This window comes from Rana temporaria, chromosome 1 (genome assembly GCF_905171775.1).
Source record: "Rana temporaria chromosome 1, aRanTem1.1, whole genome shotgun sequence".
Lineage (NCBI taxonomy): Eukaryota > Metazoa > Chordata > Amphibia > Anura > Ranidae > Rana > Rana temporaria.
This window is the reverse complement of record NC_053489.1, coordinates 380,125,361-380,152,726: the sequence shown is the minus strand read 5'-3', so window position 1 is coordinate 380,152,726 and position 27,366 is coordinate 380,125,361. Positions and strand designations below refer to the sequence as shown.

The 27,366-nt window shown below is 43.9% G+C and overlaps 1 protein-coding gene across 2 annotated transcripts in view; it reads left to right on the top strand.

Moving 5' to 3' along the window:
* The window catches only part of UBXN6 (UBX domain protein 6), a 479,989-nt gene that overhangs the window by 116,409 nt on the left and 336,214 nt on the right, over positions 1-27,366 (top strand). The window contains exon 3 of one of the 2 annotated variants that reach the window (XM_040322526.1): positions 10,637-10,755. In XM_040322526.1, coding sequence (XP_040178460.1) covers positions 10,637-10,755 — 119 coding nt within the window. Of the gene's footprint in view, positions 1-10,636; positions 10,792-27,366 lie in introns of both variants that reach the window. The other variant, XM_040322525.1, reaches the window with a different exon arrangement.

The following is a 27,366-nucleotide window of genomic DNA, read 5'->3' as shown; positions in this document are numbered from 1 at the left end:
GTCCTGAAGGTTACCCCAATAAGGATTTTCATTGGGTAGGGAAGGGTCAAAAAAGGCCTTCGGACCCAAGAGAGGCAACAGGGGAGGCAAAAGACAAAAAAGGAAAAAAGAGGAAGGTAAACTAGGTTGTGGTTTGTTCAATTTGAGTGGTAAAGTACTCACTTCTAGCGAACTAGCCGTTTTAGACAAGGGTCTCAAATTTGCTCCTCCACACAAATTGAACAAATTTGACACCTTTATAGATATTAACAAATTTGCCCGGAAGCTCAATATTCAGCGGCATTTTATTTTAGACTCAACACCCCAGATGGAACGAGCTGCCACCTCAGGGACAGTGCATTCGGGCCTTTCAAACCCTTCACTGTTCAATCCGGCCGTTCCAGCTTCTTCCAAAGTCAATACATTTAAGGAGCTGGTCCTTAAAGACTTGGAAGCTCTTTCTGTTAAAAAAGTTTATTCACACCCAATACCTAAAGAGGGATTTTTATCTTTGTGTAATCGCAAAGATCTTGTCGTGCGGCCAGCCGACAAGGGTGGAGGGATAGTGGTCATGAACAAACCTGATTATGTTGCAGAGATGAACCGCATTTTGGGTGACACTGAAACATACCAAGTTTTACCTAATGATCCAACCAACATTTACAAAAAGGAATTGACCCACCTGGTTCTGAAGGGGTTTAATTCATTTATTTTAAATAAAAAAGAACAAGCTTTCTTGGTACCTACAGCTCCAAGAATCCCAACCATATATCACCTACCCAAAATACACAAAGACCCATTAAATCCACCTGGTCCACCTATCGTGAGTGGGATCGACTCGATCACATCACGTATAGGTCGATACATCGACTTTTATTTGCAACCGTTGGTTAAATCTACACCCTCATATCTTAAGGATACAACTTCCACTATGAAAATTCTTGAGAATATTGTGATTGAGGGCGATTACCTTCTTGCGACTGCCGATGTGGCGTCTTTATATACGTGTATTCCGCAAGATCTCGGTGTTGAAGCAGTCAGACATTTTTTAAATAATGCAGACTCAATCACAGAGGAACAGAAAGTTTTCGTCATAGAATTGCTTGAGTTTGCGACGACTCACAATTATTTTTTGTTCGACCAGAAGTATTTTCTCCAAAGACGTGGCGTGGCGATGGGGGCCAAGTTTGCCCCCAGCCTCGCCAATCTTTTCATGGCCAAGTGGGAGGAGGACGTCGTCTATTGTGAGAGACCTTCCTCCCTAGTCTTATGGGCTAGATATATAGACGACGTCCTCCTCCTGTGGGATGGCTCTAGGGAATCTCTGGATGATTACTTTCGAGTTCTAAATATGAATGATCGAGGTATTTCTTTTACCCATGAGAGTAGTCCTACTAGAATCACATTTCTTGATCTGGAGATTGAGCTTGTGTCTAGGAGCTTCAGGTTCAAAACTCACTTCAAGGGTACTGATAGAAACAGCTTCATCCCTACGGACAGTTGCCACCATAGATATTGGCTTAAATCTGTCCCAAGGAGTCAATTTTTGCGTTTACGCAGAAATTGTTCTGATGATGACATGTATTTTTTACAGGCAGCCATGCTCAGGGAAAGATTTATTGAGAAGGGTTACGACACTTCCTCTGTTGATATGGAGTTACGACAAGTAGCACTAATTGAGCGTGACAGTCTCTTGCAAGATAAGGAACCACGTCCCAATGATGACTCTTATAAGTTCTCAATGTTGACTTCCTACTCCAATCAACATAGGGATGTTCAAAATATCATCAACAAACATTGGGACATTCTTAAAAGCGATAAAGTGTTGGGCCCTAGTCTACCTGAACAGGCAAACGTGATCTTCAGGGGAGCCCCTACATTAAGAAATCGTATTGCCCCCAATGTGGTCGATCCCCCTGAGCGTCCCGTCTTTTTTCAGGATATGAAAGGATATTATCCCTGTAAGAAGTGTAGAGTCTGTCAGTTTAATACCAATGGAAGAACAAAATCATTGGAATTTGGGTCTACGAGTACTGGTCGCCAATACCCTATCAAGGTTTTTTGCACATGCGCAACTACGCATGTTGTTTATCTTGTCACCTGCCCGTGCGGGAAGCAGTACGTCGGTCGTACCATACGTGCCTTCTCCGTACGGGTAGGTGAACATGTGACAAAGATCATTGGTGGAAGCACCAAACACACGGTCCCTCGGCATTATAGGGAATGCCATGCTCGTAACCCTAAAGGTTCCCAGTTTCTCATCATCGACAAATATGTGGCACCTTGGAGGGGAGGAGCCAAGACTAGAGGGGTTTCTCGTCTCGAAGCCTATTGGATTTACGAATTGCGCACTTATGTCCCATATGGCCTCAATGTGGATTGGGACATAAATGCATTTATCAACCAATCATAAATATCTATATATTGTTGACATGCATTCTGTATTCAATGGTGGCTCCAGTACCTTTTTTCTACTTTTTTGTTCTTCACCTTTTTAATTTGAATTTTGGCATAGAATATTGTCTATTCTGCCAATTTTTATTTTTAAATTAATATTTGTTTTTATAACTTTTTATCTGTAGAAGTACTATGTGGTTTCATTACCATAAAATACTTCTAATTTTCAAATCCAAAAACATCTTTGTGGTAGGTGTCCATTTTTGGTTGGGTTAGTTTGTAATTATTTTTGTAATTGTTTTTAAACTTTTTGACTTTTTATTTTATTTTTATTTTTATTTTTTCCATTTATTTCTGAATATCTTTGCTCCTTGGATGTTATAGTCCATTAAGGCATTTTTTAAAAAATAAAAGTATTTTAACTTCTTTTTGTGACATTTAGTCCCCTTTTAAAAAATTTAAAAAAAAAAAAACTTTTGTTGTATTATCTATACAAACAAAAATATTTTTTTCCTCTTTTGGTTATTTCCTTGGCTCTTTTCCCCTTTGGTCATTGGATAAATGGACGACCATCCGTTTATTATATATATATATTTTTTATATGTATTTGGCTGCTGATGTTTTAAAATTTTGGTGCCTCTCCCTTTCGTTTTCTGGCCTCTTCCGTGCGTTACACCTAGCATCAAGCGGTGGAGTGCATTGTGGAATGAATCTGAGGCGTGGAGCGCATTGCTGGAACGCATGCTGGTTGTTTCAGCCACCATCGTTCTGAGGACACCACGGCTCCAAACCGAGTCTTGGTGCGCTTGTGTGGAGCGCACTCTGACGCTGACACGTCACAGTGTCATACTTTCCGGCTGAGGCGTGGAGCGCATGGTGGAGCGCACGCCGGCCGGACAGGTTTGTTTGTTTCTGGGGTGCATTTCAACCCCGTTCCGGATGCTGCTGGTGAGCTAGCGCTAAGCTGGGTTGGCGATCGGCTTTCTCATTTACCAAATGAGATTGGATTATGTGTCAGTGACACATTTTTGCTTTTACTTCATCTGTAAGGTAATTTGGACCAATTGGGATTCCACAGGTGGAGCCACCATTGAGGTAAGGGTGTCTTGTCTTTATAAGCATTCCCTGTGCAGTGTGTCAGCACCCCAGATGATGATCGTTTAGATTGAAACATGTCGGGAATTTGCTGACAATACTGCTCTTTGTTACATGCCTGTTACCAATGCTGAAAATGTGAGTGTAACCCATTTTTTGATTTTGCTATCAAGTAAACTTTTAAACGGATTTACACTATGTGCATTTTTGCCTTCTTTTTTCTAACTTCCGTTGTATTGAGTGTTTGAACCTCCATATGGACCCAAGTCTACAACCTAATACAAGGTGCTTCTGAACCGACTTTCACCTGATCCTGTGTTGGACTTCACCTCCTCGCTGGTATCATCAACTTTAAAGCGCAAATGACCCACTAGGTATATGCCTATTCTGGGTCCACAGCTTCTGGTAAGCCTCCATTCATTTCGGTGCTGGATTTATACATCTTTTTTACCTATGAAGATTTATTACCATTTCTTTATTGAAGTTTATTTTGCACATTTATCCACTGTGAACTGAATTTTGAGGATTCATTTTTTATTAATTTTTTCACAGTTTTTTATGGACTACTTTAATGTGTTTCATACGGACACTTTTCAATGATTGGTTAATTATTAATATACCCAATCCTTTATCTCACTTATAATTAGCGCTACACTTTATGTTTTATTTTGTCCCTTTTTTATAACTGCTGCCATTGTTCAAAGGAATACAACCAAAAAGGGGCACTTTAACAGTATACCTAGTATACTAATCTGCTCAGGGATAGTTACAAACAGTCACTATTCAGTCAGTGCTCAGTATACGTCCCAGCAAAACACGTTCGTAGCTCTTATTTTAGGCAGCTTCTACTGCACCTCTCGCAGCGGATCTTAAGCATCACATCCTAGGGCCAAGGAAAAAAGAATACATAAAACTTGCATCTAGCTGTGTTCCAGGAGTCACAATAAATGTGGAGGATATGTGAGCAATAAGAAAAATCCAAGGAAAGCAAACAAGCTATTTACCTTAGTGGGTTAATGGATTTAGCAGATTGCTACTACACAGTTCCATACGGCCAAGAACAGAGAAAAAAAAATACGTAAGGGATCACCATGAATGTGAAAGATATGAAAGCAGCAAGCCTGGTGCGGGACAAAGATCCAGGGAGAGCAAACAGGCTATTTACTTTAATTGATTAATAGCTTAGCAGTTTATTGCTACACAGTTCCATGCACCAAGCACAAGGTACAATGCAGAGTTAGTGCAGAGTAAGTACTGATTTTGGCTTAAAAAGAGCAATACAGCAGCCTGTTCCTCCTGTAGCTAAGCAGTGTGGCGCTAATAAGGGCGGAGCGGGGCAGAGATCTAAGCTCTGAGTGCCTTTGTGCCTTTGTAAGCTATAGCCAACAACTGCAAACTGGTATATAGTTCCATACACTTCCACAAATTGAGCCAGTTCAGGGTACCACAGACCGCCTATACCGCTGCAGTGCTCTTACTCCTGCAGCAGAGTAGCAAAGTCTTATATATTGAAGAGCTTCTGGTGCAGGGGAACCCAGGAGAGCCGCAGATGAATCAACTGGCTGTTTATATGTATAAACTTGTAATAATAATTGTCTCCTTACCAGTCACGTCCCTTGCACTTTGTCTCTTCTACGGAGCACACTGACTCGCCACTAGTTGGATCCCGTGCTACCATAGCCACGCAGCCCTCCGATGCTAGTCACCTACAACTCTGTGTAGTTGCAGACCCTTCCGCGCACTATAGCGTGAGGTCCGCGGCTCTCCTCCAACTCCGACAGCTCCACAGGTTCTTCAATGGGGATGTAGTCACGAGTGCAGGCAAATCTCACTCACCCGAACTCTCGCGGGATCACAGGTGGCTCCGTTTACTGTGAATTTTCAGCGCCCTGGTCTATGGAACCCGTGCCTCAGTCCCCCCTCTGTCCAACCGACCCGGGGGAGACCAGAGCGGGGAGGTACAGAGATCCTCGACCCTCCCGCAGCAGCAGAAACAGCAACAGTCCGCACCTCAATCGGCTCCGCTCCACTCTCTCCGGCAGAGAAGCACAAATCCAAGTCCTGGTCCCCTGCACGGCAGAGCCCTCTCCAGAGGAAAGGTGCGTACATAGACGGTACGAAGGGGTCACACAGCTATTCTTCCACTGGAACTTATTGAATAGCCATTGCTAGCCCGCTTGTGTGCTCAGACTCTAGGCGTTCAAGTCGGGCATAATTTTCAAAGAGGGGGGGTGAGGAGTGGAGGACCTCAGACGTTCACACCGTCACTCTCACTCTCTCCCGCATCCGGCCACGCCCCCGTCAGTTAGGTGTCTGATTTGGTGTCGGTACCAGAGATTTAGCCCGCCCAGACCAATTTTTAGTTTTCAGCGCTGTTGCACTTTGAATGACAATTGCGTGGTCATGCAACACTGTACCCAAACTAAATCTTTGTTCTTTCCCCCCACAAATAGAGCTTTCGTTTGGTGGTATTTGATCATCTCTGCGGTTTTTATTTTGTGCGCTATAAAAGAAGAGCATTTTTTTTTTTTTAAACACAATTTTTTATTTAATAAATATCACAATTTTTTTTTTTTTTTTAAATGTTGTTCCTCAGTTTAGGCCGATACGTATTCTTCTACATATTTTTGGTAAAAAAAAATTGCAATAATCATATATTGATTGGTTTGCGCAAAAGTTATAGCCTCTCCAAAATAGGTGATAGATTTATGGCATTTTTATTTTATTAATTTTTTTACTAGTAATGGCGGCAATCTGCGATTTATTTTTTGTGACCGTGACATTGGGGCGAACACATCGGACACTTTTGACACGTTTTTGGGACCATTCACATTTATACAGTGATTAGTGCTATAAATATGCACTGATTACTGTGTAAATATGACTGGCAGGGAAGGGGTTAACCACTAGGGGGTGCTGAAGGGGTTAAAATGCTCCCTATAGTGTGTTCTAACTGTAGGGGGGAGGGGACTCACAAGGGGAGGAGAACCGATGTGTGTTCCTCTGTACTGGGAACACAGCATCGGTCTCCTCACCTCGGACAGGTGGATCTGTGTGTTTACACACACAGATCCACACTCTCCTGCCGTGATCACCGGCAATCGCGGGTTCCCGGCAGCAATCGCGACCGCCGCGTCATGAGCGGTCCTGCGGGTGCGCCCTAGAACGCCGGGAATACAGGACGTCATATGACAACCACCCGGATCGAGGGAGGGTTCCTGCTGACGTCATTTGACAATGCGTCGGTAGGGAAGGGGTTAAATGGATTATGTGCTTAAAATCTTATAAAAAAATGTATATTTTATTTGAATCTTTTGGTTTTTATTTTATTTTTTTATTTTAAAAGAGTAAAACAAACCATTTTAGAATGGGAGTGGGTCTCTTATGAATGTATTCAGAATGTTATCTATGTCATAGTTACAAAAATATCAGAAAAAATATATGTTGACATGTCTTTATTAGACATTACATTTTTTCAGAAAAACATATTTTAAAAATATATTTTCTAATATATATATATATATATATATATATATCTATTTAAATTATATTTTTGGAATGCATTTACAAGTATATTTAAAGATATATGTTTAAATGCATTTTTTTTATATGTTCAAAAAAGATCTGGAAAATATATTTACAAACATATATTTTTACATATATGCCTTTGGAAAATATATTACAATTATATTTTTGGAACGCATTTACAAATATATGTAAAAATATATGTTGAAATTACTTTTTTATGTGTTAAAAAAATCTGAAGAATATATTTTAAAAATATATTTTCCAATATGTCTTTGGAAAATGCATTTAAATTATATTTTTGGAATGCCTTTACAAGTATATTTAAAAATATATGTTTACATTTTTTTTTTAGATGCTCAAAAATATCTGTCAAATATATAAAAAAATATATATTTTCAAATATATGCCTTTGGAAAATATATTTTAATTTACATTTTTGGAATAGATGTAAAAATATATTTGCGTAGGCCAATATATTGTAAATATATTTAAAATATATATTTTTTTTAATAAATATATTGGAAATATATTTTTCTTCTATATGGGTTCTACTGCAGGGCTCAAAATTTCAAGTCCTGAGCTGCTAGCCAGGCCTCAAGGGTTAATCACCACCAGTTGTCCCACCTGCCCCTATTTCCGCCCCTAAACACGCTCTCATAAAATGACACTCAAATGTATTAAGTAGAATTAAGTTATTAAAATTAATATTAACAACAACTGTATCCGTGCCCACCAATGCAGGCTGTGTGTGTGTGTGTGTGTGTGTGTGTGTGTGTCCACCATGCAGCCTTGTGCCTAGTGCCCATCAATGCAGCCTTGTGCCTACCAATGCAGCCTTCTGCCTAGTGCCCACCAATGCAGCCTTGTGCCTAGTGCCCACCAATGCAGTCTTGTGTCCACCATGCAGCCGTTTGCCCAGTGCCCACCAATGCAGTCTTGTGTCCACCTTGCAGCCGTGTGCCCAGTGCCCACCATGGAGCTTTGTGTCCACCTTGTAGCCGAGGAGAGGAACAGGAGAGCCTTCCAGATGATCAGAGAGCAGGGGGGGGGGGAACACAGTGATAACAGCTTTCATTTCAATAGCCGTGTTCCCACCGCGCAACGTCATATACAGCCCCGCCCCCTGGCCGGGGAACTTTTATAGACAGATCACCCGTCCAATCCCAGTGATCAGGGGGCGGGGCTATATCTGAAAGCGAGCGGCTGGGAACACGGCTATTGAAATTAAAGCTGTTATCACTGTTCCCCCCGCTGCGCTCTGAACACCTGGGTGTCTCTCTCTCTCCATGAGCGCTGGAAGAAGGACTCCCATTTGACACAGCCAGGCTGGCGGCTCGCCCCCCCCGACCTCAGAATCCACTCACAAAATGCGAGCAGGCGAGTGGATTTTTTGAGGGCTGTTCTACAGGATTGTATTCTGAGCCTGAATCTGACAGATGAGTCCTCTTCACAATCGGTCATGCTCAGAAATGTGTAGGCCTCTTCACTAGTGTACCTTTGATATGACATTTTGGTCTCTAAATTTACTGGTACACTAGTGAGACTCACAGGAAAAAAAGCCCATAACTGTCAGCGACTGGTTCAAACGCTACCAAAAATAAACTGTTAGCGTTCGCAGGGATCAGGCCTGACTCTGCAAACACTGCAGTTATGTGTTTAGTGTTTTGTAAGTGACAGTGATCAATCGATACTGCACTTGGAAGGGGTAGGCTGGGCTGGGCGGAGGGGCAAAACACAGGTTCTAGCAGGTATCTGGGGTGATCCCGCTAACACTGCATTTTTGGAAACCCTAAACTGCTGGAGACACTAGTATAGATATGACCAGATATTGATCCGTTCAGATACTGTACTACTAAGGAAGGTGTAAGGTGCGTGCGTGGGTGTTAACGCTACTGGTACTCATCTGATGCTTTCTGGGGTGACGCAGCCCCTAACTGACCCTAAAACCTAACTGATATCACCTGCCAGGCAATCATGAGATTAAACCTTTATTGGGTAATAAATGGTGGGTGCCCTGACGCTGTTAAAAAAAACTACCTTGATTGTGAAAAAAATAAATAAAAAAAACTAACCAGTGTCATCTATAACACTAATACAGTGATCACTGGTGACAGGGGGTGAAAGGGTTAACTAGGGGGTTAAAAACCTTTATTAGGTAATATATGGGGGTACCTGACACTATTAAAAAACCTGACGATGAAACTAATCAACTATCTGGCTAACTAGCGTCACCCATGACACAAAAACAGCGATCAGAAAAAAAAATGTAATAGTGACACTGGTGACAGGAGGTGAAAGGGTTAACTGGGGGGCGATCATAGGGTTAGGTTTTTTTTTTTTAAAGGGGGTTAGGGGGGGGTACCATAGTTCCCTAGTGCAGTTCTATTGGTGACACTGTCACAGGGAGTGCAGGGGTTAACTGGGGGGGTGAAAAGTGTGCCTATGTGTAAAGTGAAACGTGGCTCTGTAGTCTTGGGAGCAGACAAGAGGGATCTGCTAGAGCTGAGGCAGGGGAGACACCAGAGAGCACAGAAGCCTGCCTAGATACCAAGAGAGGTGAAAGATATGGTGCTGAGGGGACTCTGTGACAGAGCACTATGATCCACTAGATGGCAACATTAGGAATCACGATTTGGAAGCTCCGAACACTACCTAGGATTTGGGGAGACTGAAATCCCTGTGGTGGGCGAGACAGCTGTAGCAGCCATCGCCATCTGGTAAGCAGATTATTATATCACCTTGGGTGTGCGGAGCCGGATGCACCATTTTATATTGCCACTTTACTACTGGTTCTAGCGCAGCGTTGGCCTTCGGGCTCCTTTTTTTCTATGTGTACTAGTGTCAGTGTAGTGTTGGTGCACTTACTCTGGATGTCTTCTCTCCTCTCACTGAAACGAAAGGACAGCACGAGGAGAGATGACATCACTTCCCCTGCCTGTGTTTACACTTACACAGGCAAGTGAAGCATGTCATTGGTCAGGAGCGATCGGGAGGGGCAGGCCATGAATCACTGGCCTGGCCCTCGGGATGGATCGCTTCTGAACCAAATCTTACCGCCTCAGGCATTGGAGGGGGGGGGGGGGGCGCGAAAGGTACGTTTCGTTGCCTGCACCTGCTATTCTGCCGACGTATATCGTGAGGCGGTCGGCAAGTGGTTAGTCACTTTTATTCCTATTACAAGAAATGTAAATGTCTCTTGCAATAGGAATAATGTGTGACAGGTCCTCTTTACAGTGAGATCTGGGATCAATAATTTTATCAATGTTTTTATTTTTATTTTATTTTCAAATGCAGAGGCCGGGCATGACATAACATTACGCCCGACCTCTGAACGATCATGGAAAATCTGGGAATCGTCTGGCCTGCCAGAAATCTATATGGTAAACATTCGGTGGTGAACGGTTCCTTCTCAGGTTGGCCGATGGCAGGGGCGAGCCGGGAGAAGCACCAGAGGGGGGGGGGTGTCCCCTCCCGCCACCAAAGAATGATTAAGCGGCTGAACATCATTCAGATATCACACAGCGTATGACGTTACGTGGGCGGGAAGTTGTTAAGTATACTATGTTACACTAATTGTGTATGCTGTTGTACAGTTGTTGCTTTATCATTGCCCATTTTTACTTTTTCTTCACTTAAGGGATAATCCTGAAGTTGTTTCTAAAGAACAACCAAGGTCTCCGAAGCCACCTCCAGAAGAGGCTCAGATAGCTGCTGCTTCAGCAGCAATGACCAGACTTCAGTCAATGCAAGAAAAAGGCAAGTCACAATCCAAGAATGCTATTCAGATACATGGTACGTACAATACCTTGAAATGCTGAAGGCAGTAACTGTAGCAAAAATCTAGAAAAGTTTATAACGAACATAATAGCAAATTGGTTTTGTGTACTTGTAGAACTGTATTCTTGTGTTTAAATGTTAACCTGTGCACTTTTCCCATGTTACAAAAGTTACATATCGTTTTCCCCCCCGAAAGTAAGACCTACCCTGAAAATAAGACCTACCCCAATTTTCAAGGAGGGCTGCAATAAAGGCCTTCCCCCGAAAATAAGCCCTAGCGCGTGTGTTTCTGTAATGTATCTGTAGTCAAATACCTTCGGTATACAGTGACACTCGGCGTTCAGCTTATCTCCTCCTCTTCCCCTTCCTGTCAGCAGGGGATCTCGCCCTCCTTCCCTCTGCAATGCTCAGATCGCCGCAGGCTATGAAAGTGCAGAGGAGCACTCAGCTGATCTCCTTCTCCTGCTTGTCAGCGGGGGGGATCTCCGCCCCCTTCTCTCTGCAATGCTGGTTCGCGGCAGGCTATGGAAGCGCCGAGGGGCACTCAGATGATGTTTTGTTCTCCTGCTTGTCAGCAGGGATCTCGGGCCCCCCTCCCTCTGCAAAGCTGGATCGCAGCGGAATCAGAAGCACAGGAACAGGCACAAGTAACAGGGACCGGAACCGCTGAGTTCCGTCGGCACTAGGCTGGGGTCAGTGCACCCTTTAAATAGGCACGTGCGCGCACGTTGCCGCAAATTCGTGGGGACAGCTCTAACAGTTCTCTTACGCAAGGCTTTTCCGATTTTGGTTTCAGCCGGACAACTCCATGACCGTGGCTTCAGTCTACCATCAGGTATACCGGCAGGCGGACTACTGGAGTCGCCAGATTCTGGACCAGGGCGACTGATCTTTGTGCTTGGGGTGTTTCGGCTCCCTTGCAGGAGGTGAGCCTCACAGGGCATGGATCTCCTGGCTGCTCGTTTCTACCGCAAGGGTGTCGAAGTTAGTGGCCAGGTCTAGTGATCTGGTACAGACCCGTCAGTCGCGCTGGGGTCCCTGTGGGGTCCGTACCTGCGACTTTTTGCCATTCCTCCATTGTATTTTCTTCCTCGGCTGCTCTGTGGAGGCTGAGGAGATCACGATGATTCTAATCGCTCCAGATTGACCTTGGCGTCCTTGGTGCGCCGATATCGAGCGCCTGGTAGCGGAGGTACCCTGGCGGTTGCCAGGGCGGGAGGTCCCTTTGTCTCGAGGTCCCATACTTCCTCCTGTTGTACAGTCACTGACTTGCTCAACGTGGCTATTGGAAGCCAGACTTTAAGTGACCGGGGTCTGTCCGACTCGGACATCTCAACAATGCTGAGAGCACGATAGTCTTCTTCCGGAGGATCTACCGTCGCACCTGGCAGGCCTACATCTCTTGGTGTGAAGGGATGGAGTGACGTCCACAGACGTACTCGTTGTCCAGGGTCCTGCTGTTTTTTACAGCTTGGAGTGGATCTAAAATTGCTTAAAACACTGTTTGGGGGCAGATTTCAGCCTTGGCTGTGTTCTTTCAGTGGCCTTTTTGCGGCCCGTTCCCTGGTGGGTCCCTTTTTGTGTGCAGGGGGTTTGTCATATACTTTCCCCTCTTGGCCCATGTCTTGCCCCATGAGTTTTGACTCTGGTGCTCTCGTGTTCTTCAGGAACCTTCCTTTTGGAAACATCAGAGAAATTTTCTCTTGACACTATCTCAGAAGGTGGCACCTTTAGTGGCCTTTACCTCTGATTAGAAGGATGAAACCACATGAATAAAGACAAAATGTTGAGGGGGCGTGTCCGGACGTACAGCAAGGAGGACGTGTGGATGCTGAGCTCCACACAGGCAGATTACATCCACTGCCATCCTAGCCCCATTCCTGGCTTATTTGGTCCCGTTCTTGCGGCACCTACTTTGGGCCCTCTTCTGCCTCTATCCCAGCAACTTTTTGGACGAATCGTCCCCCTCTGAGGCTTGAGGTGAGATCCGCTACTCTCCACGCCGCCGCCGCCATCTTGCGGCCTGTAATTCCGGAGCCCTCCGTTCCTGCCTCCTGTGATCTGGGCATCGGAGGAGTCCCACTACCTGTCTGGCTGTTACACCCCCGGAGGACGTGGCATCCTCTCTCTGCTGTGGGTGGATTCTTGAGGGCACTGCCGTGGATCGTGTAGCTCCGCGGCGCCACTTCGCTGCCTACGGAACGGACCCCTTCCATCTCCTGGGTCACAGTGAGTACCAGATCCCCGGCCTCCCATTCCTCCGGATTGACTTACCGGGCTGTGTCTGTTTAGCAGTGTCTGTGTCAGAACTTAGAGGAGAGATTAATCAAATTTGAGAACGTACAGACACCCTTGAAAACAAATTCGATGAGATGATCAACTACGTAAAAGCCATAGAGGAGGAAAACCTCAATCTCTGCCTTTTGGTCTCCCAGCTACAACTGCAACAGGAGGACCTGGAGAACAGGGAAAGACGGCAGAACCTGCGCTTCAGGGGTATCCCGGAAACAGTGAGTGACTCTGAATTACGTGCATACCTCCTGGGTCTTTTCAACGTTATGGCCCCCACTGTGGTGGACATAGACTGGCGCCTGGATAAGGCTGGAGCTAGACCTAGAGATGTCATAGTGATTTTTTTTGGCCTTTCTTTTTTCAACATGTTGTATCCACCCTGTTCCCGGTTCGGGTGGATCTTTTCCCAACCCATGGGATAAGTTCTAACTATTGTTTTTTTTTTTCTTCAGGTTGTTATACTCATGTTGTCGGTCATCCATGTCTATGCGCTGACTTTTTTTTGTCTCCTTCACTAGTTATGGATCACTGATTACTCCACGCATTTTGGTAGCTACCAAGTTCATAAGATGTGCAGATGACCCTTCCCTGTCTCCTTACCCGGAGTCTCCTGGTGGAAGTCTGTTTACGTCCTTGCTTGACCCTGGGCTTTGCCCAGGGCCTCCTGAGTGATATTTACAACTCAGGTTTTCAAAGTTAAATATTTTTTTTCTTTCTTCTAAATGTTTTTTTTTCAATATTTTTATGTTTATTATTTTCGTTTTCTGTGTCCACATCTGTAGATCGACTCTGTAGGTTGAATTTGCATTGTTTTTGTTTTATAGATTCACTGAAGTTCCTTAGCAGGAAGTAATTATTTCCTTGCAGGTCTCGAGGTGACGTCTTTTCTAGAAATGTCTATGTATATCGCTATACCCTTTATTATTTTCATGCCCCTTATTTTGTGCTAATATCTGTTTTCATTATATTCACGCAAGCCTGTTTATCTAGCCTACTTCCATGGCCTTAAGGATTTTGTCATATAATGTGAAAGGTTTAGGTTCTGTGCACAAGCGCTGGATGGCCCTGAAGGACTTCAGGGCCTCTGGCGCAGATGTGATAATGATCCAGGACACCCACTTCCATGAGGGAGGTTCGTTTAAATTTGCCTCAAAATTTTTCCCCACCTCCTTTCTTGCCTCTGATTCCACGGGCAGGGCGGGTGTGGCTGTCCTGGTGAAAAGTTCATGTCCTATTAAGGTAAAGAGCTCGTATGCAGATCCTCACGGAAGATTCCTCATTTTGGATTGTGAGTTTCTGACTACATCGTTCACCCTAGTCAATCTCTATGCCCCCAACACTGGCCAGATAGCCTTCCTCAACAAACTTTTTGACTCCCCCCAATATCGTGCACAACCATTTATGATTGTGGGTGGGGATTTCAATTTGGTTATGTCTCCCACCAGAGATAGACAAACCCTTCTTAATGTCTCTCCGTCTAAAAAAATCATGTCCCAGGCCAATGTTTTCCGTAGATGTGTTAGATCTCGCCAACTTTTTGACTCATGGAGGATTAAAAACACCCACTTTCCAAACAGTACTTTTTACTCTCCAGCTCATAAAATGTATTCTCGTCTTGACCATTTTCTCATTTCGGCCCCGACTATTCCCTATGTGGTCGAGTCTGATATTTCACCCATCACATGGTCTGATCATGCTCCCATTGTGTTAGATCTCATGCTTTCCCAGCCCCACGCCAAATCCTGTCACTGGCGTCTTAATGATCATCTCTTACAATCTGAGGTTTTACGTTTAATTTTGGCCAAGGGCTTAGAAGATTTTTTCCAACTCAATGTGTGGTCAGTTTCTGATTTTTCTACACTGTGGGAGGCACACAAGGCCGTATTTCGTGGCATTTGCATAGCTGAAAGCTCTCGACTTAAAAAAAATCGTAATGGACTTCTTCAGTCCTTGGCGTCTGCTCTGGTTCTCGCAGAGCGGAGGCTGTTGTGCGCGCCCACGGTGGCGAAATTACGTAAAGTCACCAACCTTAGGGAACAAATAAAGTCGTTGAAAATGGGTAGGGCGGCTAGGTCCTTGCTCTGGACAAAACAGAAATGTTACGAGTTCTCAAACAAACCACATAAAATGTTAGTTAACAAACTACAACCGCGCCCATTTCATTCCTTTCCTGACTTTCTCCTCCAGCCAGACGGATCTAGAACGCATTGCCCCCGCGAGATGTCAGATACTTTTGGCAAATTCTACAGTAAGTTGTACAATTGTCTGACTCCGGAGAATCAATTTACTTTTACCCAAGATAAGTTTGAGTCCTTTTTCTCTAACATTAAACTTCCAAAGTTGTCTTTAGCAGATTTAGCCGGATTGAATGTGGCGATATCAGCTAAGGAACTCTTAGCCAAAATTAAGGATCTCCCCTTACATAAATCTCCTGGTCCTGATGGTTTATCTTATTACTGCTATAAAACCTTTATAGATATTTTATCCCCCCATATGCTGACCCTTTACAGCTCTTTGTTTAAAGGCACCCCCCGCATTCTCACTTCTCCCACTCTCAAATTTCAGGCATCCAAAAGCCTGGTAAGGATCCCTCCATTCCAGATAACTATAGACCCATAGCTCTTTTAAATTCAGATTATAAAATATTTACCAAGATTCTCGCTTCCAGACTGTCTAGGCTAATTTCCAAACTAATCCATAGGGATCAGGTTGGATTTGTCCCTGGCAGGCATGCAAGGGACAACACCCGTCATACAGTGGATCTGATTGATCTCCTGGACAGATCCACCCGCTCGGCACTAGTTTTAAGTTTAGATGCTCAAAAGGCCTTTGATAGGTTGAGTTGGCCTTATATGTTTGCCACTCTTAAATTGTATGGTTTTAAGGGCCCTTTTTTGAAGGCTTTAGAGGCCCTGTATTCAACAGTCACGGCCCAAGTGCGGACGTCGTCCTTCCTGTCGCCTTGTTTTCCCATGACGAACAGGACTCGGCAGGGGTGCCCCTTATCCCCATTGCTTTTCATTTTATGTTTGGAGCGCCTTGCTGAGTCTTTTCGATCCCATCCAGACATTCGTGGGGTGGTGATGCGACAGGGGGAATATAAATTGTCACTTTTTGCGGACGACATTCTGCTCACTATTACCAACCCACTGATTTCTCTCCCTTCACTACATAAATTATTATCTTCCTTTGGTTCCATCTCAGGTTATAAGGTAACACTTCCAAAACTGAAGCGCTCCCCATACATATCCCGCCCGCATTGCTGTCTCAACTTAAGGGATCCTATCCCTACAGGCGGTGTACTGATTCCCTTAAATACCTGGGTATTTTCCTTACTCCCTCCTATTCATCCCTTTATTCTGTTAATTTTCCCTCCTTAGTTTTAGACATTAATAAATCTCTGCTGACCTGGACAAAATATCCTCTCTCCCTTCTAGGTAGAATTAATGTCCTAAAAATGTCCATCCTACCCAGATTGTTTTATTACTTTGAAACGCTACCGGTCGCTATACCTTCTCCCTAGCTGAAAGCACTTCGACTGAGTTTCTTGAGGTTCATATGGGGCGGCGGGGCTCACCGTATAGCAAGCTCAGTAGTATTTGCTCCCACATGTAGGGGTGGTTTGGGAGCCCCGGATATAATTAAATATTATTATGCCTCACACTTGAGAGCGGTTGTTTCCTGGTCCTCTCTACACGCTCCGAATCAATGGGCCGCCATTGAAAAGGGGGTGTTGTATCCGGCCCACCCTTGCTCGTTGATTTGGGTCGCCCCTTTATCCCTAGATCCTATTTTCAAACGCATGGCCCCAATGGCTTTCACTTTAGCCATTTGGCATAAATGTCTCAAAATCTACTCCCTTGCCTCACCTTGCCCTCCATTGGCGAATGTTTTGTTTAACCCAGTTATACCTGATAGCATTTCATTGGGTAGGATATCTCCATGGCTCGACGCGCCTCTATTTCAACTCCGAAATTAAGTCCATCTTGTCACGCGGAGATTGTATAGCTTTGATATTTTACGCAAAAAATTCAATATACCCAACCACCTTTTTTATTTTTACCTGCAGGTTAGACATTTCTTTCAATCCAAATCTTCTACCCTGACTCTTGATAAACCGACAGCTTTTGAGTTTTTGTGTGCCCAGGGCCCTCACCAATTACACCTAATATCCTCTATTCACCGTATCCTCCATGAGTCGATCCCTCTTTCTGAGACCACACACCTTTACATGAGAAAGTGGTCCCACCTATTGGGTAAGCCTATTACGGTCCAAACCTGGGATAAGATTTGGTCTTCTACCTTTAAATCCTCTAAATGCGTGATCCATCGGGAAACGTCTATTAAAATTCTCATGTTTTGGTATAAAACTCCTGATGTCATTCACACATATGTTCCCTCAGTTCTGCCACATTGTTGGCGTTGTGGAAATGATATTGGCTCTTTGTTTCATATCTTTTGGAGATGTTCCCTGTCTCAACCCTTTTGGCAGGAGGTGAGACTGCTGGCACAGGAGGTGATAGAAGTGTCCCTTCCATTTGATCCATTAAACTTTCTTTTGGGCCTCCCATTCCCAGGTCTAACCAAAAATGCTAACCGCTTGGCCACCTATATTTTATTGGCCGCCAAGAGGCTCTTACCGTTGTGTTGGTTGTCTGGTGCCCCGCCTCCATGGCCCAGATTTCTCCACCTGGTTGCTGAAATTCAGAGGATGAAATATTTGAAAGCCTCTGTTAACGATTCCATACCACAATTTGATAAAGTCTGGGAACCTTGGGATCATTCGAGATACGGGACTCCTGTGTCGTTGCCCTCACCTTCGTATATGTTTTCCTTTTTTTTTTTCTCTGTTTGTACCTCCAATGTATACCTAAGAGTTGTTTGTTTTATATGATCTTGTAGAATCATGCAGATCACTCCTGTGTTCTGCGTCCTTGGACACTATGTATATGTCATTTACTTTCATGTTTTTTCTTTGTACAATTTCTTTATCGTCATTGTGTTGAACTTTTCAATGCTTTGTACCTTATGATACTGTTATGTCTTACTTGTTTATATAACCCAATAAAAATACAATTTTGCAAAAAAAAAAAGACAAAAGGCTGCTTGGGGCCGATTGGCATGGAATATCACAGGTCAAAAAATATTGGTTGGGACCTTTGAGGCACTGATAGAAAACATCAAATAATATAAAAAAAATGTATTCATATAAAACAGTATACATATAAAAACATTAGGGACAGGCCCCACAAATCAGATCAAGTAATGTAATAAACAAAACCATATAGGTCTAATGGGTGGAGCCAGCCAGCAACCTCGACCGGTTTCGCGGAAATACAGCTTCTTCAGGAGGGTCTATGAAATACATACAAAATATACAGTAAAGAACAAGCATATTAGAAAAGTATATAAGGCATGGGAAAAACAAAAGCAGTGCTATGTCTAAGGGAGTCAAATGTTCACCTGACCTGGTCCAGTGACTGGGTCATGGGCTTGGTAACCCCCCGTGGCGCACAAGGGGGATATCAAAACGGGCTCTAATAAGGTAAAAAGGTGCTTTAAGTAATCAAGTTGGAAAATTGATTAGACTAGGGAAAGGCCACCAAGGTGAGGGAAAGGAGAAGGGGGAGGGGGAAAAAAGGGGAATAAGGAAAAAGGGGGGGGGGGTGTTAAGATCCTAGTGAGGTGAAACGGGATACGGAATGGGAAGGCGAGGAAAGGAGGGGGGGGAAGGGAAGGGACAGTGGATGGGAGGGAAGGGAAGAAAGACAGGGAAAGGGAAAAGGGGGGGGTTTGGGTGGAGGAGGGAGAGAAGGAGGGGAAGGAAAGGAAGGGGAGGGGGAGAAGGGCCAATGAAAAGGCAGAGGGAATAGAGGAGGAATGGGAAGGAAGGAACGGGGGGGGAAGGGGCAATGAGACCAAGGAGTGATGAAGAAGGGAAGGAAAGGGGGAGAGGGGGATTGGAGGGGAAGGGGGGCGAGAGGAATGGAGAGAAGGGGAGAAAAGTGGAAGGAAAAGGGAGGGATGGGTGGGGAAGAAAGGTGAAGAATAGAAGGTGGAGGGGGGGGAGGGAATAAAGTGGGGGAAAGTGCAAGACGTGTAGGTAGGGGAACCAGGGGTGTTCTGTGATAAAGTAACAGCCAAAACCAGAGGTCACATCAGTAAAAAACATAAGAGTTAACTGGTAACTCCTTACCAGTAAAGCCTAAGTTAGGCTATAGAAGCTGGGGCAGGGTGGAAGCGGGATTGATCTACTGGTGGTGTCACGTTTGTAGTCCAGTAATGGATGTAAGAGCCATTAAAGATATTTGCTAAACCAGGCAGGAACTGGAATCAAAGCAAAAGGGTTTGAAAAAAAACGAGTAACAGGGTGGTTAGCAAAAAATGCTAGTCCATATGGGGCGCTGAAAGGCGTCTTAACTAGATCAATATGCCGCCAGGTGTCCCCAGGGAGAGCAGCCGTGGTGTCTCATACTAACAGCTCAGAGAGCTGTTTAAGTATGAAATCCCAAACCACGTCAGATGTCACATTATCGCGACACTGACATGGTCCTCGGTCCAACACCCGTTGCACTGATGACAGTGCGGAGGTGTGCGGTCCTAAGGTCCAATGGCAGAACGCCAGGTCAGAGGCCGCAAGAAAGGAGCTCTGATTGGAGCTCCCCCCCGGGACGGACGCTCGTACGCCAATGGGGGAGAAGGAGCAGCCCAGACACAGTCACATGACTCAGAGAGCGGCGCTTTAAAAAACAAAACAATGCCCATGTTGATAATAGCGCAAAACAACAGTAAAATTTACAATGGGATATGATCACATGGAGAATTAACAACGATTGAAAATAGGTTAAATCCTATAACAACATCACAACAGGGATCAAAGTAATTCACAACACAGAGGGAGGAGAGAAAAATGCCCATTGAAGAGCCGATGTCAGTTTGAACATTTGATACAGGCCACAATAATAGAGACAGGACAAATACAAATATATATTGCAGCTACATGGTCGAATTAGGATACCATAAATGGAAATGAAGGGGGGGGGGGGGGAATGTGGGAAGGGTGGGAGGAGGAAAAGGGGGGGGGGAAAGAGACACAAGAATTACAGAAATGGTTTGTAAGAATTCATCTCATTCAACCCAGGGGGTATCGAGGCATTGAGATGCTCTATCCAGAGGCATTCACTCTGTAGGACAGATTTATCCCAATCGCCACCACGTGGGTTTGGTGGGATCACTTCTAGTACAAGGAATCGCACCACAGAGAGGTCATAACGGTGGTGTAATCCAATGTGGCGTCCAATAGTGGTAAGTTTCCCATTGCCTGAGTCGTATAAATGGTCACCCATTCGTTGGCGGAACTCTCTGATGGTCTTACCGATGTAGAAGGCCCCACATCAGCAGACCATCAGATAGATCACACCCCTAGTGCCGCAATTAGCAAAGGCAGAGGGGCGGAATTGTTCACCGTTGGGTAGGATGAAGCGCTCTCCCTCCAATACCCAAGGGCAGCGTGGACAATTGCCGCACTTAAATGTCCCTTTGGGGTTAGAGTGTGGTGAGTGTTGTGCCACATAATGGCTCCTGGTAAGGCGATCTCTAAGGGAGTGTGCACGACGAAACACCAATTCTGGCTTGGGTTTGACGTGTTTGTAAAGAGTGCTATCTTCGGTAAGTATATGCCAATGCTTGCCAAGGATGTTCCAGAGTATATTATGATGGGCTGAAAAGGTCGTAATGAATCGTACGGATTCATGTGTGGCTAAAGATTTAAGTTTGGGGGGGCCATAGAGCAAGGAATGTCTGGATCGGAGGCATGCCCTGTTATAGGCTTTTTTAAGATTGGTACGTGTATAACCCCTGGCAAGTAGGCATTCCCGAAAAGCATCTGCTTGGGTTTTAAAGTCACTGGATAGTGTGCAATTCCTACGTATACGTAAATATTGAGCAAATGGAATGCTTCGAATCAGTGGTTTGGGGTGAGCGTTAGAAGCGTACAAAAGGGTATTACCCGCAGTGGGTTTCCGGAAAAGGTCAGTGCTGAGGGTACCATCAGGTTGTTTGATAATAACCAGGTCCAAGAAGGGGACCTGGGTATTATCAAATTGAACCATAAACTTTAAGTTAAAATCATTGATATTTAGTGCTGTTATAAATTCAAGCAGGGACTCAGCAGACCCTGTCCAGTTAATAAACAGGTCATCAATATATCTATACCACAATAGTATCTTATCCAGAAAATTACAGAAATGGTCGTTGGCATTGAGGGAACTTTCCCAGCCACCCAAATATAAGTTGGCATAGGCTGGGGCACACAAAGTCCCCATAGCAACCCCTTGGGTCTGTAGAAACAATTCATCATTAAATGTTGACATATTCTCTAGCTATTCTAATTGAGGCTATACTCTCTCTTTTTGCCCTTTACCTCTGTTAGAGGGGTTTATGAGTTGGCGGTCTTGTCTTGCAAGCCGCCATGCTTGATCCTCCATAAGGATTAGGTGGTGGTGCGCCCGCGACCTTCCCTTCTTCCGAATGTGGTTTCGGCCTTTCGCCGGAATAAGGACATTGTTCTTCCATCCTTCTGTCCTCGGCCGGAGCATCCTACAGAGGTTGCCTTTCATACTTTAGACGTGGTACGCTCTTTGCGGTTGTGTACCAGCCTGCTACGGCTCAGTTTCGGAGTTCTGACTCTCTTTTGTGTCAGTGTCTGGTCCACAAAAGGGCCTGGCGGTCTCGTCGACCACCATTTCTCGGTGGATCAGGCAGGCTGTCATACAGGCCTATGCTCTTAAGGGGCGGGCCCCCCTTTCCGGTCACGGCACTTTCGACCAGGACAATTGGTGCTTCCTGTTTTTTTTTTTGACATCATGCATTGGTCACACAGGTGTGCGAGGCGGCGACTTGCTCGTCCGTTCACGCTTTTTCCAGAATTTACATGGTTGCTGTGAGTGCATCTTCTGATGCTTTTTTCGGCCGCTAGTTTTTGCAGGCGGCCATTTAAAGTTGCACCTTCTCCGTTGAGGAGCTCTGCTTGTTTTGGGGTGAAGTTAAGATTGGTTTTACTGATATATTTCCCACCCCTCGTTTTTGACACTACTTGGGGACGTCCCACTTGTCAAGATTTAAGGAGCTGTGTCCGTCAATGGACTATAAGAGAAAATAGGATTTTTTGTACTCACCGTAAAATTCTTTTCTCTGTGTCTATGGACGGGCACAGCACCCACCCCTCCTTTTTAGGTTTGTACTGCTTGTTACGAACTGAGGCTGCATGCTGCAGTGAGGAGGGATATGTCTGGAGGGACCGCCCCCCTGGGCGGGGCTGTTCAACTCTGTTAATGTAACATGTATTTAATTATCTAACATGTTTCTGTCTAGTCCTCTCCTGTAAACAGGGAGCATAACCCACTTGTCAAGATTTAAAGAGCTGTGTCCGTCCATGGACTCAGAGAAAAGGATTTTACGGTGAGTACAAAAAATCCTTTTTTTTTTTTTTTTTTCCTAGGTCTGGTAACTGTGGTTGGCGAACCCCCCTTCTCTGTGTAACGCCGTCAGCGTTACTCCTTCCACATGGAGCGCAGACTTGTCACTTATGACAGTTGCGCTCCATTCAGATACACGTCCGCGTCACTTCCGGTGCGCGGACGTCTGCGCTCCACGTTGGAACGCGGAAGTGCGTTCCAACGTGCGGCGCTCAGCTCAGCCACTGCCCAGGCTATTTAAACTCCCGGGAATGGCGGCAGGGTGTTCGGATATTCCTGTTGGACCCTGCCGCCACCTGGGAACCCAGAACGAGCTACAGAGTCCCTGTAGCACCTCTCTTCACAGCGCACCTGTTCAGAGACCCAAGACATCACTACCTTCTGCTGGAGATTCACCACCATTGCTCACTACAGGCTAGATACCACCACCACCTGTGCGGACTTTCCTGGTACAAACCACCTCCTAAACCGCAAGTATATCTAAACCACATTACTGCTGTATAAGGTACCATCAACACCTGTGCGGACTTTCCTGGTACAGACCACCTCCTAAACCGCAAGTATATGTAATACCAGCTTGTTGCTAATAGTGATTGCTAGTATATGCCTGAACTATATCCTAGACGCTATACTTATTACTATATACTAGCACCAGATACAGCAGAGTACTTCATACTATTCATATGTGTGTGGTGAGATACTACAATACCAGTAATTTCTACTACCTTTATTTGATGTAAATACCTAAATTAGATTTACGCTTATAGTATCTGGGTTGTGTCTATCAATTAAGCTTAAGAGGAATTAAGCTACTACTTTTATGTGTTACCTTCATTAGAGGATATGATGATAATACCCCAAACTCTTATTGTTCTGTGAGAGTGAAGTGGTGGTTGATTTCTGATAAGCCTCTACACCTGCGGTCTAAACATTAAGTAGAGTCTTATCATTTTCAGGGTCATAACATAATATCCGAACCCAAAAAGATAAAGGATATATTTACATATATCTTTTAAATGGATCCAGCTGACCTTGCAAATCATTTAGTTGCACTCTCTCAAAGAGTTGATAATCTTACTAACAACATGAATGAGTTACGTATGCAGAATGATGCTTTAAGAGATCAAAATTTGGCACAAGCCAGGCAAAGACCTGAACCAAAGGCCTGTTCACCGGAACCATTTTTTGGAGATAGAAAAAATTACAGACAATTTATTAGTTCATGTCGACTGATGTTTGAACTACAGCCACGTACTTATCATTCTGATAGGATAAAGATCCTTACATTAATTTCTTTTCTTAGAGGTGAGCCCAGGGTATGGGCTGACACCTATGTAGAAGAACACGGAGATCTCTTAGGAGATTTTGACACATTTCTTGATGAGATGTCTTTGTTATACGAAGATCCCAACAAACAGTTAACAGCTGAGAATTCAATCAGGAGTCTTAGACAGGGAAGGCGTCCTGTTGAAGATTTTATTTCAGAATTCAAATGTTGGTGCAGAGAAACTCAATGGTCTGATATTTCTCTCAGAAACCAGTTCCGTTTGGGTTTATCTGAAGCTATGAAGGATGAGTTAGCTCGTGTTGACCTACCCACTACTTTGGAAGATCTTATGCACCTCTCAGTCACTATTGATCGTCGCCTTCGCGAAAGAAAGACCGAACGTGCCACTACCTATTCTGTCACTCCCTTCAGGAGATCTAGATCACCTCCCAAAGATTCTCCAATGGATCTTAGTGTTATTAAAGGACCTTTAACCTCTGCAGAGAAACAGCGTCGCAGAGCTAACAATCTTTGCCTATATTGTTCTGCTCCTGACCACATCGTTTCCACCTGCCCTCTTCTCAAGAAGAATTCAGAAGGTAATTTCTCCCACATTAATAAATTAAATTCACCCGGAACCATATCTAATCATTATATTTTTGTTCCTCTCACCCTACAGTGGGATCAAGGAAAGATTTCCATTGAAGCAATGGTCGACAGCGGGGCATGTGGCAACTTCATTGACTCAAATGTTGTAAAAGCAAATAAAATTCCCAGTGTGTTAAAGCAGATTCCAGTGTCACTCACATTTATTGATGGATCTAACTCTTCTTTCGGTCCAGTTACATCTCAGACAGTTCCTTTAATAGTTTCTTGTGCCAATGGCCACACAGAGACTCTCAATTTTGATATTATTTCATCTCCAGTTTTCCCTATAGTTTTAGGTCTACCATGGTTGCATCTTCATCAGCCTACTATTCTTTGGCCCACAAGATCTCTTTCTTTACAGTCTACTTACTGTACAGAATTTTGTCATCCTCCATGTATCATCTCCTTCTCAGAGATTCATCCTACTAATTTACCAGATTACTTACAAGATTTTGCTGATGTGTTCAGTAAGACTAACGCGGAGAAACTCCCTCCACATAGGATTTACGATTGTCCTATTGACTTAATTCCTGACAGTCCTATCCCTACCGCTCGGATCTACCCCCTTTCACAACCAGAGCTTATACACCTAAAAGTTTACTTGGATGAGAACCTTAAAAAAGGATTTATAAGGCCCTCCACTTCTTCTGCCAGTGCAGCTCTATTTTTTGTAAAAAATAAGGATGGATCACTTCGACCGATAATAGATTATCGATCCCTCAATAACATCACAATAAAGAATAGATATCCATTACCACTCATTCCAGAGCTTATTGAAAGGTTACAAACAGCTAAGATCTACACAAAGCTAGACCTCAGAGGTGCTTATAATCTCATAAGGATTCGCTCTGGAGATGAGTGGAAAACTGCTTTTAAAACTCGATACGGGCTTTTCGAGTACTGTGTAATGCCTTTCGGCTTATGTAATGCCCCAGCAACTTTTCAGTGGTTTATTAACGATATTTTTCATGATCTGCTTGACATTTGTGTTGTTATCTACTTAGATGACATATTAATTTATTCTGATACTCTCGAGGAACATCACAAACATGTGCGTTGGATTCTGGAGAGACTCAGAATTCACTCTCTATATGCAAAACTTGAGAAGTGCGTCTTCAGTCAGACTACTATCTCCTTTCTTGGTTATCAAATCACTCCAGATGGAGTTCAGATGGACCATACTAAAGTGGATTGCATTTTGTCTTGGCCTTCTCCCCAGTCCAGAAAGGCCCTTCAGAGATTCCTTGGATTTTCTAATTATTATAGAAAATTCATTAAAAATTTCTCATCAATTGTGAGACCACTTACTAGTCTAACCAGTTCTAAGATACCTTTCATTTGGTCCAAGGAAGCACAGAAATCCTTTGAAACACTTAAGCTTAGTTACTCTTCAGCTCCCATTCTCCAACTTCCCAATCCAATGTTTCATTTTACGTTGGAAGTTGATGCTTCACATTTTGCCTTGGGTGCTGTACTTTCCCAACGACCCACATTATCACACCCACTACATCCTGTTGCCTTTTATTCCAGAACTTTATCACCAGCTGAAAAGAACTATCCGATTGGAGAAAAGGAACTGTTAGCAATAAAGGACGCTCTCGCAAACTGGAGACACCTTCTGGAGGGTTCTACACACCCTATCACTATCCTCACTGACCATCGTAATTTACAGCATCTCAAAACTTGTAAAACTCTTTCTGCCCGTCAAGTCAGATGGAGTTTATTTTTTGATCGTTTTGATTTTGTCATCTCATACCTCCCTGGTACTCAAAATATCAAAGCAGATTCTCTATCTCGTATGAATGAAGATCAATCCATGGACATTCCACCACTTTCCATTATTCCTTCCAACCGAATTATTGGAACAACTTTGACATTCGATAAATTGCTCATTCAAACTCTTTCTAAAGATAAATCTCAACTCCCTAAAGGTCTACAACAGCAGTCTAATGGACTATTTACTTTCAACGACAAGATCTACGTTCCACCAAGTTTACAACTCACACTATTAAAACAACTCCACGATGCCCCACTTGCAGGTCATCCTGGTATTAGTAAAACCATTCTTTTACTGAAGAGAAGTTATTGGTGGCCCCATATGACAAAGACTGTTCATGACTATGTAAGTTCTTGCCACACTTGTGCAATCAACAAACATTCGAGGAAACCACCCTATGGGTTATTAACCTCCATCCCAATACCTGACAGACCTTGGGATGTTATATCCATGGATTTCATAGTAGACCTTCCTAGATCAAATGGATTTAACACCATCATGGTCACTGTTGACATATTAACCAAGATGGCCCATTTTGTACCTTTGAAAAAGTTACCTACTTCTCAAGAAACAGCAAGGGCTTTTGTATCTAATATTCTTAAATTGCATGGCCTTCCATCCCAAATCATTTCGGATCGTGGGTCACAGTTTATTTCCAAGTTTTGGAGAGCCCTTTGCCAAACCTTACAAATAGATCATCGTAGATCTACTGCTTATCATCCCCAAACAAATGGGCAAACGGAACGTGTTAACCAAACTCTTGAGCAATATTTGCGCTGTTATTGCACCCATCTTCAAGATGACTGGGTTGACTTACTTCCACATGCAGAGTTTGCATATAACAATGCTTCCAATTCATCTTCTCAGTTTTCACCCTTTTACGCAAATTATGGGTTTCATCCTAATAGTTTACCTTCTACTTTTTCTCCAAGTAATGTTCCGGCTGTTGAGAATTTCTTATCAACCATAAAAAACACTCTAAACACTCTTCGTTCTAATCTAAAGACTGCTCAAATTAGACAAAAGAAATATTACGACTCTCATAGAACAATATCACCTCCATACAAGATTGGAGATTTGGTATGGTTATCCACTCGGAATTTACGACTTAATATTCCTTCAAAGAAACT